This window comes from Petromyzon marinus, chromosome 13 (genome assembly GCF_048934315.1).
Source record: "Petromyzon marinus isolate PM22_M1 ecotype Great Lakes invasive population chromosome 13, UKy_Petmar_22M1.pri1.0, whole genome shotgun sequence".
Classification (NCBI taxonomy): Eukaryota; Metazoa; Chordata; class Hyperoartia; order Petromyzontiformes; family Petromyzontidae; genus Petromyzon; species Petromyzon marinus.
In genome coordinates, this window is record NC_133679.1 from 1,046,844 (window position 1) to 1,062,087 (window position 15,244).

The window sequence follows — 15,244 nt, forward strand, 5'->3', positions numbered from 1 at the left end:
ACAGTTACTTGCAGCTAAGAGCCATGATTGACAGCACGGTCTAAGTGTTGCAAGATTTCCACGCTCACCAATAACGCCGCATCAAGCTCACTGCCGGATGTAGATAGTTTTGGGCCATACAAAAAAAAACACACGTAAATATTAAACTGCAACTTTTTTTACTTGCATAGTAAAGTTATTGTATGTTTTCATTTGCTATACAGCCAGATAATATGACAAATCGCTAACCTTAAACACCCAGTCGTTCATAAAAAGTTGAAGGGAGTGTAGTACTATAGTAATAGAGCAAGTGCAGAATCGCTGAAACGGAATTGATAGCTTGAAAGCATTTAGCACGGGGCCCTTGAAAGAACGGAGCCCGAGCATATGCTACTTTTGCTACTCGGATAATCCGGCACTGATCAAGCTTAATAGCAGAAGATGGTCCACCTCCCGGCACGGGGAGCAATGATTGTTTTGGTTCATCATTGTAGCAAAACGCTTCTTATTGTTGCTGTTTAAAGGAAGACACAAGCCACACGCAACGGCACCGCTCTTGCCTTGTACTGCCGTGTGCCCGAGCTGTGTTGGCTGGGCCGTGCGACACGCGTGACGCGCGACGTCATGACACTCGCGTGACATCGCCGTGAAATCGCTCCCATACTGGAGCGCTATGGCCGAGGTGCTGACTGTGGCTTTAAAGTATTTTTTGTTTTTGTCACGAATTAAACTTCAGTCTCACGTTGTACAGCAATGGACATGCGCAGCCTAGGTATGTGCTGCTGTATCTGATCAGAGCCGTTTGTGGGTTTTGTTTGGGCTGAGTTCCTTTCAATCTAGAGCTCAGTGTGCGGAAATATCGGGAAGTTATGATCTAGAGTTGAGATTCAGAATCTTATTCTTGCGTATGGCTCGGTGCATAGCAACTTAAACATCTACATCCAAGCTTGGGAGCCACGTGACGACTTCAGGTGAGGCAGAGTGAACCGCCACTGCTGTTGCTTCCCCCATAAAAGGCACTCAATTGGCGGTGGTTCACAGTGCGCCCACATTCCGGGCTTCCGTAGACTTTGCACTCACGAATGCGGTGACTGGATCTGGAATTGAGTGAAATACAACGATTATTTGAGACCCACGACATCTCGGTTGGGCCTTCTGTCCCTGTTTGCAAATGGCGCCGCACTCGGCCGTGATGGTCATGAGGACACCAGCTACTGTCCTTGCACCGGGCTCTCACAGCGGTGAAATCGGCTCGAGATGACGTCAATCTCTTGCAGCTGTCTTTCCAACGCTGGTCTGGTCTCCAGACCGCGGCGAATTGAGATCTGTGTTGGTGAAGCCCCCTCCAGTGCTGAGCTGCCATGTATTTGTTTGTCAGTCCCAATGGATGCGTTGTACGTCGAGATGTCTTTACCGAGTGTGTGAGCAAGAGCGGGCAGAAGAGCTGCTGCTGCTGACGGCTCCCGTGCATAGTGTACTGCCACTCCTTTTTCTGCCTCAAATGCCGTGGAGTTGTAGCCAAAGCCATCCCGTGTGATGCCTGCGAGTGGGCGTTGGGGCACGTTTTACGCACAGGTGAGTGGAAAGTGCAACGATCGTCTAAGCGAAGTGGAAATACAAACAAAACACAACGAGCTGGGAGAGGAGGGAGTTAGGGGGGTAGGAACCTCCCATGAGATCAAAAAGTATTTTATCCTCCTTAATGGAGGCAGCCGGCATCCTGAGCGGCGACAGAGAGCAAAGACCAAATGCCCGCTGACCCTCGTCCTGAAAGATTGCGGTTCAGATGGGGAGGGGGGGGCGGGGAGAGGATTATGGATAATCTCGGCTGGAGACGATGGTGGAGGAGGCAGAGCAATGCTCTGTTGGGAAAGAGGCCATTGAGCTGTCCCACCGAGCCGAGTCCCACCGAGCCCTCGCTCTGGATTCTGTGCCACTTTGCTGGCCTGGGCGACTGTTGGCCACAGAGTCGCCAGATGTAGGTGGTCATGACAGCCGTGGTGAACGTGGCAGTGAGTAAAGGCGACCTAACAAGAAGCAGGTTAGGCCAGTGGCTCATATCACAAGCCAAACAATGTTGAGTAAAACTACAAAGCATGAAATTGTCAATATAAATTATTGGACATAGGCTCACGATTAAAAGAAAAATGTCACGCTAGTTGCGGCGTGTGAATGACATCAAAAGAGGTGAATTGATAAACTTCACACGACAATTAGCTTTGATCGAGGGCACTCTGGACACCTGGCTTAATGGTTCACTCCTAGTGAGGCGTGGTGAGACGTGGTGAGACGTGGTGAGACGTGGTAAAACGTGGCGTGCCGAAGGGTTGAAGCCGATGCTATGTGTCTCTCCCTCACCTGAAGATGCCCCACAGAGAATCTCCGTGCGTCTCTCCCTCACGTAAAGATGCCCCACAGAGAATCTTTGTGTGTCTCTCCCTCACCTGAAGATGCCCCACAGAGAATCTCCGTGTGTCTCTCCCTTACCTGAAGATGCCCGACAGAGAATCTCCGTGCGTCTCTCCCTCACCTGAAGATGCCCCACAGAGAATCTCAAACCCTAACATACGGAGAATCTCCGTATGTCTCTCCCTCACCTGAAGATGCCCCACAGATAATCTCCATGCGTCTTTCCTTCACCTGAAGATGTCCCACAGAGAATCTCTGTGCGTCACTCCCTCACCGGAAGATGCACCACAGATAAAACCATGGGAGGAGGGCTGGATTCAGCAGCTTGGGCTGTGTGGAGGCCTTTGTGGAGCTCTTTGTCGTCACTTCTACGTCATCTGTCGTGAGCTGGGATTGTCGTTGCGCGTTCTTTTATTTACCCAGTTCGTCTGCAGACCTGCGCTGGGGAAGACATCACTTGGCCACATTGTTTACGTAACAAGGACAATTGTTCTTGAGCCAGGGCAAAACCTGAGCTGCGAATTATGGCAACGGGCCTCTGAAACGGACTTGCTGGCTCTCGTGGACGACGCCACGTTTTACAACGACGATGATGGTGTTCTTAATTCCGCGCCCTCCAATACGCCGGCGCGTCTCACAGCGTTTTACATCTCACATCACATGTGAGAGGGGCACCCCCAGTGGCAGTTGTCCCCGTGGGCACGAGGTGACTCAGCAGCTGGCCTACAAGCAGCCATCAGTCTGGCAGTATGGGGCAACGATTGTTGCTGCTGTGTGAAATCCCAATTGGGTATTTTACATTGAAGTGGGTTGCATCATGCCAGTAATGTGTGTGTGTGAGTCCACGTGAGAGAGCTGAGTCATGAGTAATGGCTGTGCCCTTTGAAGCAGCTGTGGGGCTTTGCTGCCCCTGTTTGTTATCCCTCCTTCGTGCCTCCGCTCCCTGTCGCTGTGTGAGAGTCATATTATCGTAATGTGAAAGAAAATTCAATGTTATTTTCTTTTCCGATCCTCCTAGTTATTATTTCATTACTCTGTTTATGTTTCTTAATCTGCTGCTATTGCTCCTGAAATTATGTATGGGTAATTTTAGAAAATGGTATTAATGATTTGTCATTTTATTGTTTATTATTGTTCTTATCAGAAGTATAATTTGAGGAAATACATTAAACGCGCGTAATGTATATATGATTTGCTATAACTTGTTTAGCATGCAGTACAGTGCGCTCCTCATTGTTCATTCACGACGGTGCGGCGTTTAATTAAGCGGGCAGTTTATATTGGATGCAAATGTAATTTGAGGACCTCGGTGCTGACTCGCTCCGAGGTTCTCATCGCTGGAGATGGACGCGGCGGAGCAGACGCCGGTCCCTCACCGCATCGCTCTGCTAAATCGATCGACGGCGCGTTCACCATCACGCGCGTGCACGGCGACGCGCACGGCGACGCACAGCCGGTATTCTAGGGGTGTTCACGACGTAGAAGACGTGGATCTCATCGGGGGTGCACGTGCGAGGCGCACTTTCGCGATTTGCACGCATGGATGCAAACCGCACGCCGCAACATCGCTGTTCGTGCCATGAATCTCATAAAAACAAACGGACCGTATTTGAAAAAAAACGGTCTTTCCCATTATAAACAAATTAATAATTCACGCTTTCATATTCACACGCGAGCGCCTAACGTGCGTGCGCTTGCAGACGAAACGACGTAATGAGCGGCACGTCAGACGTGTTATTGGTCAATATGAGGCGCGACGGACGATCTGGCCGTGATTGATGTTTTCCGTGATCTGGAGAATTTGATACCGCATGCGGCAAAGCCGCACACAGTCAGAGATGGGGTATTGAATGGTTGGTTGAGGAGGCCATCAGAGATGTGACCCTGATGTCTCCAAAATTCCCACGCTGACCTTTAGCGTGACCTCTGCACAGCCTCCTTCTGCATTGATCTGTTTGTGTGCCTAGGGGCTCCGAAGCCTCTGAGGGAGACCATTAACATTCAGTCTCTTCGAGTTAATGTTACTCCCAGGGACAACAAAGTGTCATTTGACTATGGCGGGGTACGCGCGCCACTGCGCGTGCGTTCACAAATGTAGCGTGCGTGAGGAGGAAGTGCCGCTCAACCGGATTTGTTGGGAGTGAGGATGAAGCGGCTGTGTTTGCGTCAACGCACGCCACTTAAATTGTTGGGTCTCTATGTAGGACCACAGAGCTGGGACAGTTGTTGACCCCGTTGCTGTGCTGCTTGCCTGGGTTTCCCCACCGAAATTCTACGGATTTTTTCCAATGCAATTTAACACAAATGATGCGAAATCAAAATAAAACATGATTACCATTTGAACACGAGTAAACTGCACCCAGGCATAAGCGAGGGGCAGCCGCGTGAGCGTGCGTGACGCGTGCGTCTTCTTGTGAGTGATTAGCACGTTTGGCTACGTATGGTGCGAAAGACGTTCAACACACGTACGTACACACAGATGTGTGCATGCCACGTGGCACCAAGGGGTCTGAATGTTTGTTGCGTGCGTGCGTCACTACGTACACACGTCAATGCATGTTTGTGTGCGTGTAAATACACGATCATACGTTTGTATCTGTTAGTGACTAGCATCTGGCATAAACTCTATATTCATTGCACGTGTGCATATGCGATTTCAAAATGTTTTCCATGGGATGCATGGGCTCACAAGTGTTTTGGTAACGTTTCTGCCAGTTATTGTGAGGGCTGTTGTTGTTTGTGTATGCTCATGCATACGTGAGCATGTGTGCACAATTGTTGAGTAATTGTGTGTGCATCCGTGCGCCTGCGCATGCAGCGGCGCCGTGGTTTGTCGAGCAGCCCGAGAGCGTGAGCCGGCCGCGTGCCGGCACGGCACGCTTCATGTGCCACGCCGAGGGAGTGCCGCCCCCCGCTGTGGCCTGGCTCAAGAACGGCGAGCCGATCCACTCCAACGGACGGGTTAAGGTGCTGGACAACAGGTGACACACGCACGCACACACACACACGCACGCAGGCAAGCACACACGCACACCGTTAGTCTCAGACTGCTCAGCCAAGTGCTGTTAGTTGCTGTTAGTAAGCACGTGATGGTGGGGTGGGACCACTACGACTATGCCGGGATTCCTTTGTCTTCCTAGTGCCGAGTTTACTTAAAGGAGGCCCAAGACAGGTTCCATGGTGTGCCTGCCTAGGAATTGATCCCAGGCTGGCAATTGAAACCAGGCCACTGGTATCATAGCGTGCACTAATCGCCATGCCACTCACGTGCACGTACAAGTGAATTTGAGCACGCACAGTGCACACACGTAAACCCCAACACCTGCTCTTCTTTGCTTTATGCACGCTAACGACTACTCGTATCGCAGATTATGGGTTCAATTAGGCGAGAGGAGACCGCATGATAATGCCCCTTTAGAGCTGTGTGCAGGGGGTAAGGTCCGGAGACCGCATTGAGCTGAATTGAGGGGAATTGGTAGCGGCACGAGTGGACGGCAGACAAAGAAAAGTGGCCGCGCTTGGCACCCTCGAGGCTCAATGGAAGATTTCGGCGTTACGTGGCTGAGTGGCCCGTGCAGTGTTCGCTGCTGCCCGTGATCCCGGTCGGATTCTATCCTGCGACGCTTGAATTCCAACAAATTCTATTGGCCTTTGTTCCACCCTTAGAGAGAGCCTCCCCAGGGTCGACTTTACCTAAATGGGCACCTGGCGCTTTGTTTACAACATCTGCGAAGGAAATAAAGGTGGCAAAGTAGCAGCGCCGGCCGCGCTCGCGAGCCCCCCAGGGACGTGAGTGGGGGGCCTGCGGATCCTTAACTCGTGCCGCTCGACGGACACGCCGCCAACCTCTGGCCAGCGTGCCCGGCCGTCTTCGGATTGCCGCGGCAGGTAAAACAAGCGGTGCACTCGCCGCATTGTCACTGAAATAAGTGGCGCGGCTCCTTGCTCGGGACCCATAGAGATTCAAGACCGAGAGGCCTCCCGTGCCCAGAGCACCACTCTCCTGCACTTTGTGTAAGCTTGACCCGGCCGCTCAATGTCACGGGCAGCCCGAGAGAGCAGGGTGCACGGAGCACCCTCGTGATGGCTCCACCTGTCTCGGCAGAGCCACTTCTGCTGTGTGTGTCCTGTGCTGAATGTCGGTGTGTATTATTGCCATGCCTGCGGGGTTTTGTAATTGTTTGTACAGAGTGCTTTGTGTGAATTACTATATTTTATTATAGTGCTTGATTTTATTGTTTTTTGTTTAAATGCTAAATGTCCTTGGTGTGCCATATCTTTGCTGATGCAACTTTAGCACTGAGTCGCGTGCGAGTTTCACCTTCTTTTCAGCAAGCTTGCAATGCTGCGTGTTCACAAAGTCTAAAGCCCTGTGACAACACAGTTGTACTTCTGAGCGTCCGGTCCGTATACGAGGCTCGCGCAGGCCAGCGCTGAATGCTAGGCCTGTGTGCAAGGGCCGTTTAGCGTCAAGTTTTTGAAGAGCATACCGTGCCTGCACTATGAATCGGTGGCATATTGTGGTTGGCATGGGCGCCTGCACGCCCCCGATGGACGCGCCGCCGCGGCAAGCGCCGCCGCCTGACGCCGCTCCCCCCGTGCCCCGCAGGCTGGTGATCACGCAGCTGATAGCGGAGGACGAGGCCTACTACCAGTGCGTGGCGGAGAACGCGCTGGGCAGCGGCACGGCGGCGGCCTGGCTGGGCGTCGTCGTGTCGGAGGAGCGGCCCGGGGCCCCCCGCGCCGTCGCCGCCCACACCGTGTCCAGCACGGCCATCCTGCTCACGTGGGAGCGGCCGCTGCACAACGCGCACCGCGTCATCGCCTACTCCGTGCACTACATGAAGGCTGAGGGTGAGGCTCCCGCGCGCGGCCAGAGGCCCCCCTCCCTTAAAGCATTCCCAGCCTCGAGCTGGCCGCGCCGTTCTCTTTTCTGTGTTTAGTTTTTGTCCTTCCCCTGCATCTCCGATGAGCACGGTTGGCTACGTATGGTATGAAGAAGTTCAGCGTTCTGCTGTGATGCCACGGCTCTCTCTCGTGTGTGTGGTAAATAGCGGTCATAGAATTCTACATCCAGGTTAGTTCACGTGAAAGTGGCTTCAGTTAAGTGAGTGTATTGCTTCATTGCCCCTGTTGAGTTTTTGACTTGCATAGAGACCGACAGACTCGCGCTGAGGGCAGAGTGATTCACCACGATGTGGTCGAGGTTCACTCAGTGTTTCCACATCGCACACCGGGCTTTCTTTTGAATCACCGTTTCTCTGAGATGCTAAAGCCTGAATCTACAAGGGCGCTGGCTCTGCTAAAGAAACATAATGAATGGTGACGTCTGTGTGAACCTTGAATGTGATTGATCACGGCTACATTCTATACTCACTGGAGTAAAGATTCCCATTTTAGAGCCAATGGAGAGGTGTCAGGTTAGCAATAGCAATGTTGCTTTACCAACTTTATAAACGAAGTCTTACAGTTGTTCGATATGGCAATAACTTATAAACATACATCGTGCAAACGATGGAGGCAGGCAGAGGAATAAAAGTGATTTGTGGAAGATAGAGAATGCGATCTACCTGGTTTGTAGAGAGAAGTGGGTCCAAGTGACATTTGGAAAGAAGACGTGAAAATGTGGAGCGGATCGCGGGAGGTGATGGCACAAGTGGTGCACAGAAGGGAGGCCGAGAGAGGAGCCCATTGATTGGATGAGGTAATGGGGGCCTGTAAGGCAGTCTGAGGGGAGCGATGGGTTGGCCTGGTTGGATCGGAAGGGGGCCCCCTCGTGATTCGTGGCAGGAATGAATGAAGGGCCCCTCCGGCTGACCCTGTGGGCACGAGTGAGGAGAGGTCTTGGTGATTCACAGGCCCCATTCAATATCGAGGCCATGCTTCATGGGTCCTCGCACTGCCCAACGGACAATTTGCAATTTGGCTTAAATTTGGCAGCACAACGCAAAGTGGATCGTCACACAATAGACCACGGCTTGCCTCACACTTTGTTGTGCGTCCCATTCAAAGGGAATGTAGACTCTTCAATTGAAGCTGCGGAGCTGAGGGTGAAGCCACCCGTCTGTGTTGAGCCGCTGTCTCTTAATGTCAGCAGCGTTGAGATGTTATCGCCGTGCTTGGTGGGAATTTGCTGGTGGGTAATGAGTGGAGAGAGATTACTTTTCAGGCGAGGCTAAACGATTGAAATGGAGTTGAGATTCTAATAGTATTCTAATAATAGACTTGTATTATATAAAGTTAGGATATGGTCATTTGTAGTATAGACTTGCATTCAAGAATCGTTGACTTGTAGCAGCATGGTGTAAAATGTAACAGATTTATAGTTTAGTAGGTGGAGTAGTGTCACATTGATTTGCACACTGCGCAGTGAACCCAGCCAACTGAATTAGATTCCCAGCCAGGGCTAACAACATTAGTGAGTGATATCTGAACTGACCCTGAGAGAAGCCACCAGCCCCATCACCATTCTGCAGTGATCAGCATTGTGAAGTATGGTCAAAAAGTCATCATGCTAACCAACACAGCGTAGGAAAGGGTTCATCCAGCAGTGCATTGACAAAGCGCTATGATTGACCGTTATCACAGCTCAGAGTTTTTGATACAAAGTAGTAGGATTGTCAGAGACGTTTGTGGGAAGTAATTGTAATACACACGTGCAGTTTAGATGTTTTTCATACCAAATTTCAGTGGAGGCTTGGAGTATGCGATCTGTGGGGGGAATACTTATGCCAAGGATGGTATACGGTAGCTGCACAAAGTGATGCAACATTTAAATAAAAAATGTTGTTGGCGTACACCGGCTGTGCGAGACGGTTTAAAGGGATAGATATCAGCGTGTGAGCTCAGCGGCATAAAGAGAATGGTTGAAGTCATGGCTACAGAAGATAATACTCTGCCGGCAAGAGGAGGCGTTCAGCTGCCCTGTTTGGGCCGTCTGGGTGGAGAAGAGATGAGAAACTGGACGATGGCACAGGAGGAGTAATTCAATTTGTTAAGGCACCAACAAGGGGTTGAAAGTGGAGAGAAAATAGCAGTTGGTTTATATATTAGGTCAAGGTTGAGGTCAAGAGGTCATCCTCCCCGATGCAATGTATGCCGCCATGTCTCGCCATCGCTTCCTTCCTTCTGCTCGATGCGACAGCTGTTGCTGAGTGGACACATGACCTCCAAGGTCTGCCCCTTACAGTATCCCACCATCTGGCCACAGTCTTCCGCTTGGTCACTGACTTCTGGGCACCACTGCCATGTGTCAGCAGAGTACGAGAAAGAGAAACGCCTCCCCATTCGTGGACGTAAAACCTCTGACGTAACAATTCGTACGGAGCACCTATTAAGGCTGACGTGACGCGCACGCACACACGAGGTTTGATGTCCGTCTAAAGTTATGAATGTTTCGTTTTGAGGGAAAAGTGCTTTAAGAGATAAGGGGAGTCATTTTTCTTGGCCGTAAAAATAAAGCAACTCTGGGGACATGTTAGCTAAACATTGGAAACGTGTTAGTGGAACATTCGCTACACGTCACATAAATACATCGCAGGCTAGTCTCAGGCCTGACATGTGTTTATTTTTCATGGTAATGTGGTTACGTTTCCCAATATAATTCTATTTTGATACGATGGTGATTTTGGTTTTGTTTTGCGAGGAGTGGGTTTGGCAGCCTTTTAAGTCTGTTTTAGCCTCGTGCTTCTTGGGGCCGCTTCTGGGATGAGTAAATGTTCCCGTGCAGACCTCCTCAGCACTCGGCCCGTGGGGACATCTGCCGTCGTGACTCGTGCAGAGCAATAGAGACAAAGGCTCCGCCGATAATGGGCTGTTTGGTCAGCGTTTGGCAGGTTTCTTTTGCCGGTTTAAATTGGAAATCTCATTTCAATTACTCGTCGCCTTTGGTTTTGTTGCTTTAATTCAAAAATGAGAAACGCTTAAGCGTATCCGTTTTTGCCGCTGCACACGAGTTTCTAACGCGACAGAGCTTCTGAAATGCGTTGGCGGCGAAGCACACCGATTTTCATCTCAAAGAGCATCATTTACTTTGGTTCTTTCATTAGCGGAGGTGGGAAGCTCTGGACAAAAGATACTTTTGAGGATGTTGCATCTGAAGTGTGAGGTTGGTTGCAGATGAGGCTAAGGCCCTTTGGTAGTAGCAGGGCCCCGCGTCGCGCCACACCACATGCGGCTCACCGGCACCGCGTACGCCACGGGCCCTGGTGGAGTGCCCACATCGCAAGATGGTCGCTTGGCTCGGCGCCGCTTTCCCAGAACCCGCGGTGACCCACCGCCCAAATCCCCACTGAAACGCACCGCCTGGCAGCTGAAACAAGGGTCAAGGGTTACAGGAACAAGAGTGGAAAGAGGGCTCTTGACATCCTCCGGGCAGCTGGGCCACATGAAATGGAGAAAGCTGCACAATGCCCGTGTTTCTACTTAATTTGTGTGGAGAGAAAGGTGGCCGGTGGATAATCCCCGCGTGTCTTTTGGTCTGCATTAATTTAAAGAGAGACACTTTTGTGTTACCGGAGAAGAGCGCCTTTTATTTGTTTATTGGCGAGCGGTGCGGGGCTGGAGCCGCGCGAGGGCCCCGCGCTGCCGTTGCCGCCGCACGTTAATAAGCCGGGGCTTCGCCGCTCCGGCGTGACCCGCGGCACCTCGGCGAGATGACCACACGAGCGTGAATGCTGCCGAGGAGAGAAAACCAATTAAGGCGCTTGAATTGCCGGCCGCCGACGCCGTGGCCGAGCCGTTTGTTTGCCCGGGACCACCGCCCCCCCCCCCCCCCTGCTCGAAGCGAGCGGGGGGGAAGTAGGGGACCCCGAGGACCCCGCTCGGGGTCCCCCCCCTCCCCCCGCTTGAAGCGAGCGGGGGGGGGGGGACCCCCCCAGGCCCTTTGTGCTCCTCTGAGGGCTTCAGAGACAGAGGCCCTGGCAGCAACGCCGTTTTAATTATTGCTGATCAATAAGGGCCTTTCTCCACCGGTGCCAGTTAATAACGGTCCGTGCGGCCAGCCTGTGTTTGTGAAAAGTGAGGCGATTGTTGAGCGTGGAAATCCTCGTGCCGTACGCTCCCTGCATTGATCGGTGATCCTGGGGAGGGCTCCGTGAGGGGGAGAAACGATTTCATGCAAATGAGGCTGTAATTGTTTTGGTTTGTGTTGCTCTGCACCCGTTTTAACCTATTCTAGTCGCATTAAACGGGCCTTTCTCTCTGCCGGCTAATTTAAGTAACCTTCTTTAGATTGCGACATAATAACTGTTTAATACGGAGCGGCAGAGACATTGAAAAGGCGTGTGCACGTGTGAATGTTTGTGTTTCTCTATACGCGTGCACGCGCGTTCACTTACTCTGAAGTTAAAGTTTCAGTTCATAGCAACATTCAACGTTTATAGATATGATTGCTTAAAATTGTTCTGAAGTCTGTGTGTTTGTGCGTGTGTTCCTGAGCGCATACAAATGCGTATGTTTGAACGTATGTGAATGGAAATGAGAATGGCACTGTGTATGTGGCCTCAGAGTGGACCTAGCCTGGTACAATTGCCGTGGTAACATCATCGTCACATACAGGGCATCTTTGTCTTTGTATGTGAGAGTGTGAATGTGTAAATATGACTTCCAAAAGATATGCGTGCCCGTGTGTGAATCCACGTGTGTGAAAACATGCATGTGAATGTGTGTAACTGTGCGCGTGGGTGTGTGATAATGTATCTGTGCATATTAATGCACATGTGAAATTGCGAATATAGATGTCTGTATAAATGTGTGTGTGTGTGGATGTGTAAGCAACGGTTTGAATAAAGGTAACCTTGTGGTGGTCGCTCTGTGCCTTGAGAAATGCCGAGGACACGATCACCATGTTTGTGAAAGCTTTGGGATGTCAGCTCTTATGACAGGAAATGTGATACTCACTTCATTGGTATTGATTTGTATTTGTTTGTCTGTTTTGAGCAAATCTAAACAGCGTCTACTTTCATGCTAAAAATACACTTCAAACTCAATACAGCACGTTTGTAACTCAATACCTCAGCCTGCCGAGCTGCTATTTATTCGATGATATTTTCGAGGTGATTTATCACATTTAATTACCAATTCCATTTTCCTACGGTTGGGCCATACATAGAGATATCACGCTTTCATTTATATCACGTTTACAAGTACTTTGCCTCGTAAATAGATTTGTTGTCGTTGCTCCAGAGACCGCATGCTCAGCGATGGGCCGGTCAAACGCTGTTGACAATTGTTGATGATGAAGCGGCCGTGCAACCCTCGCAACCCTCGCAACCCTCGCAACCCTCGCAACCCTCGCAACTCTCGCAACCCTCGCAACCCTCGCAACCCTCGCAACCCTCGCGACCCTCGCGACCCTCGCGACCCTCGCAACCCTCGCAACCCTCGCAACCCTCGCAACCCTCGCAACTCTTGCAACCCTCGCAACCCTCGCAACCCTCGCAACCCTCGCAACCCTCGCGACTCTCGCGACCCTCGCAACCCTCGCAACCCTCGCAACCCTCGCAACTCTTGCAACCCTCGCAACCCTCGCAACCCTCGCAACCCTCGCAACCCTCGCAACCCTCGCGACTCTCGCGACCCTCGCAACCCTCGCAACCCTCGCAACCCTCGCAACCCTCGCAACCCTCGCAACTCTCGCGACCCTCGCAACCCTCGCAACCCTCGCAACCCTCGCAACCCTCGCAACTCTCGCAACCCTCGCAACCCTCGCAACCCTCGCAACCCTCGCAACCCTCGCAACCCTCGCAACTCTCGCGACCCTCGCAACCCTCGCAACTCTCGCGACCCTCGCAACCCTCGCAACCCTCGCAACCCTCGCAACTCTTGCAACCCTCGCAACCCTCGCAACCCTCGCAACTCTCGCAACCCTCGCAACCCTCGCAACCCTCGCAACCCTCGCAACCCTCGCAACCCTCGCGACTCTCGCGACCCTCGCAACCCTCGCAACTCTCGCAACCCTCGCAACCCTCGCAACCCTCGCAACCCTCGCAACTCTTGCAACCCTCGCAACCCTCGCAACCCTCGCAACCCTCGCAACCCTCGCAACCCTCGCAACCCTCGCGACCCTCGCAACCCTCGCAACCCTCGCAACCCTCGCAACCCTCGCAACCCTCGCAACCCTCGCAACTCTCGCAACCCTCGCAACTCTCGCGACCCTCGCAACCCTCGCAACCCTCGCAACCCTCGCAACTCTCGCAACCTTCGCAACCCTCGCCTGCATCTCCTCGCCATTGGCGTCGCAGCGTCGGGGGTGTTGGTGCCGTGAGTCGGCGTGGCTCTTCGCGTCTCGGAGGCCTCTCACGCGGTTATACGTGAAGATTGCGACGGTATTGAAAAATAATGCGGTAATACCCCCCGTTTTTTTGAAACGTTGGGAAGCGCTTCTCGGAGGCTGCTGAGATCAAGAATGGAATGAGGAGAGGCGTGTGTGGTAAATGACCGGCTGATTATCGACATATCGGTTGTCCACCGCTCGTTAGCGAGAAGTCCCTGGGATTGGTGGCTGCCTGCCGTTCTAAACCGAGATCCTCTCTTTTTTGTAAAGTAAATCACGAAGTTATTTTTGAACGTTACCATGAAATAGTCGGCGGGGTGGCACAGTGGTAACCCTGGAGCCTCACAGCAAGAAGGGCCAGGGTTTGATTCCGACTTGGGGGCCTCTCTGTGTGGGCACTGAATGTTCCCCTCTGGTTCTGCATGGGGTTCCTCCAGGTTTTCCAGTGCCCTCCAAATAGCTAAAAAAACAAATGCAACATCCACACTGCTGAAAAGCTACAAGCAAATTATACGATTTGGATTACACAAAGCAATAAATCGCTCCCTTACTGCGAAAACGAATATTCGCGGAAAATGTATAAATAGCTACCAACTTTAGCACGAACACTGCCATATAGCAGCAGTACACATGGACACATTCTCCAAATTATAAGATGCTTTAGAAAATATTTAGTAAGTGCATTATACACACACACATTACACACATTATGCACACACGTTACACACATACACACGTTACACACTACACACACACGTTACACACACATTACACACGCACATTACACGTTACATAAATTGCACACACGTTTCACACACACGTTACACACTACACACGCATGTTACACACACGCATGTTACACACACACTTGCTCCGCTTGGGTCAGGGTCAATAGAGAAGCTGGCATGCGCCATTGCCAACGCTGTCCCTAATTTTAGTTTTACCATTGAGTAAAAACTGTTAGGGCTGTCATAACATTACAAATTAGTCAAGCGAGTTGATAATACAGTGAGGGAAAAAGTATTTGATCCCCTGCTGATTTTGTACGTTTGCCCACTGACAAAGAAATGATCAGTCTATAATTTTAATGGTAGGTTTATTTGAACAGTGAGAGATAGAATAACAACAAAATCCAGAAAAACGCATGTCAAAAATTTTATAAATTGATTTGCATTTTAATGAGGGAAATAAGTATTTGACCCCTCTGCAAAACATGACTTAGTACTTGGTGGCAAAACCCTTGTTGGCAATCACAGAGGTCAGACGTTTCTTGTAGTTGGCCACCAGGTTTGCACACATCTCAGGAGGGATTTTGTCCCACTCCTCTTTGCAGATCTTAACCAAGTCATTAAGGTTTCGAGGTTGACGTTTGGCAACTCGAACCTTCAGCTCCCTCCACAGATTTTCTATGGGATTAAGGTCTGGAGACTGGCTAGGCCACTCCAGGACCTTAATGTGCTTCTTCTTGAGCCACTCCTTTGTTGCCTTAGCCGTGTGTTTTTGGTCATTGACTTGCTGGAATACCCATCCACGACCCATTTTCAATGCCCTGGCTGAGGGAAGGAGGTTCTCACCCAAGAT

The 15,244-nt window shown here is 51.1% G+C and overlaps 1 protein-coding gene across 2 annotated transcripts in view; it reads left to right on the plus strand.

Moving 5' to 3' along the window:
• The window catches only part of PRTG (protogenin), a 121,978-nt gene that overhangs the window by 60,843 nt on the left and 45,891 nt on the right, over positions 1 to 15,244 (plus strand). For both annotated transcript variants that reach the window (XM_032953820.2, XM_032953821.2), the window contains exons 7-8: positions 5,207 to 5,369; positions 6,998 to 7,242. In XM_032953820.2, coding sequence (XP_032809711.1) covers positions 5,207 to 5,369; positions 6,998 to 7,242 — 408 coding nt within the window. The remainder of the gene's footprint in view (positions 1 to 5,206; positions 5,370 to 6,997; positions 7,243 to 15,244) is intronic.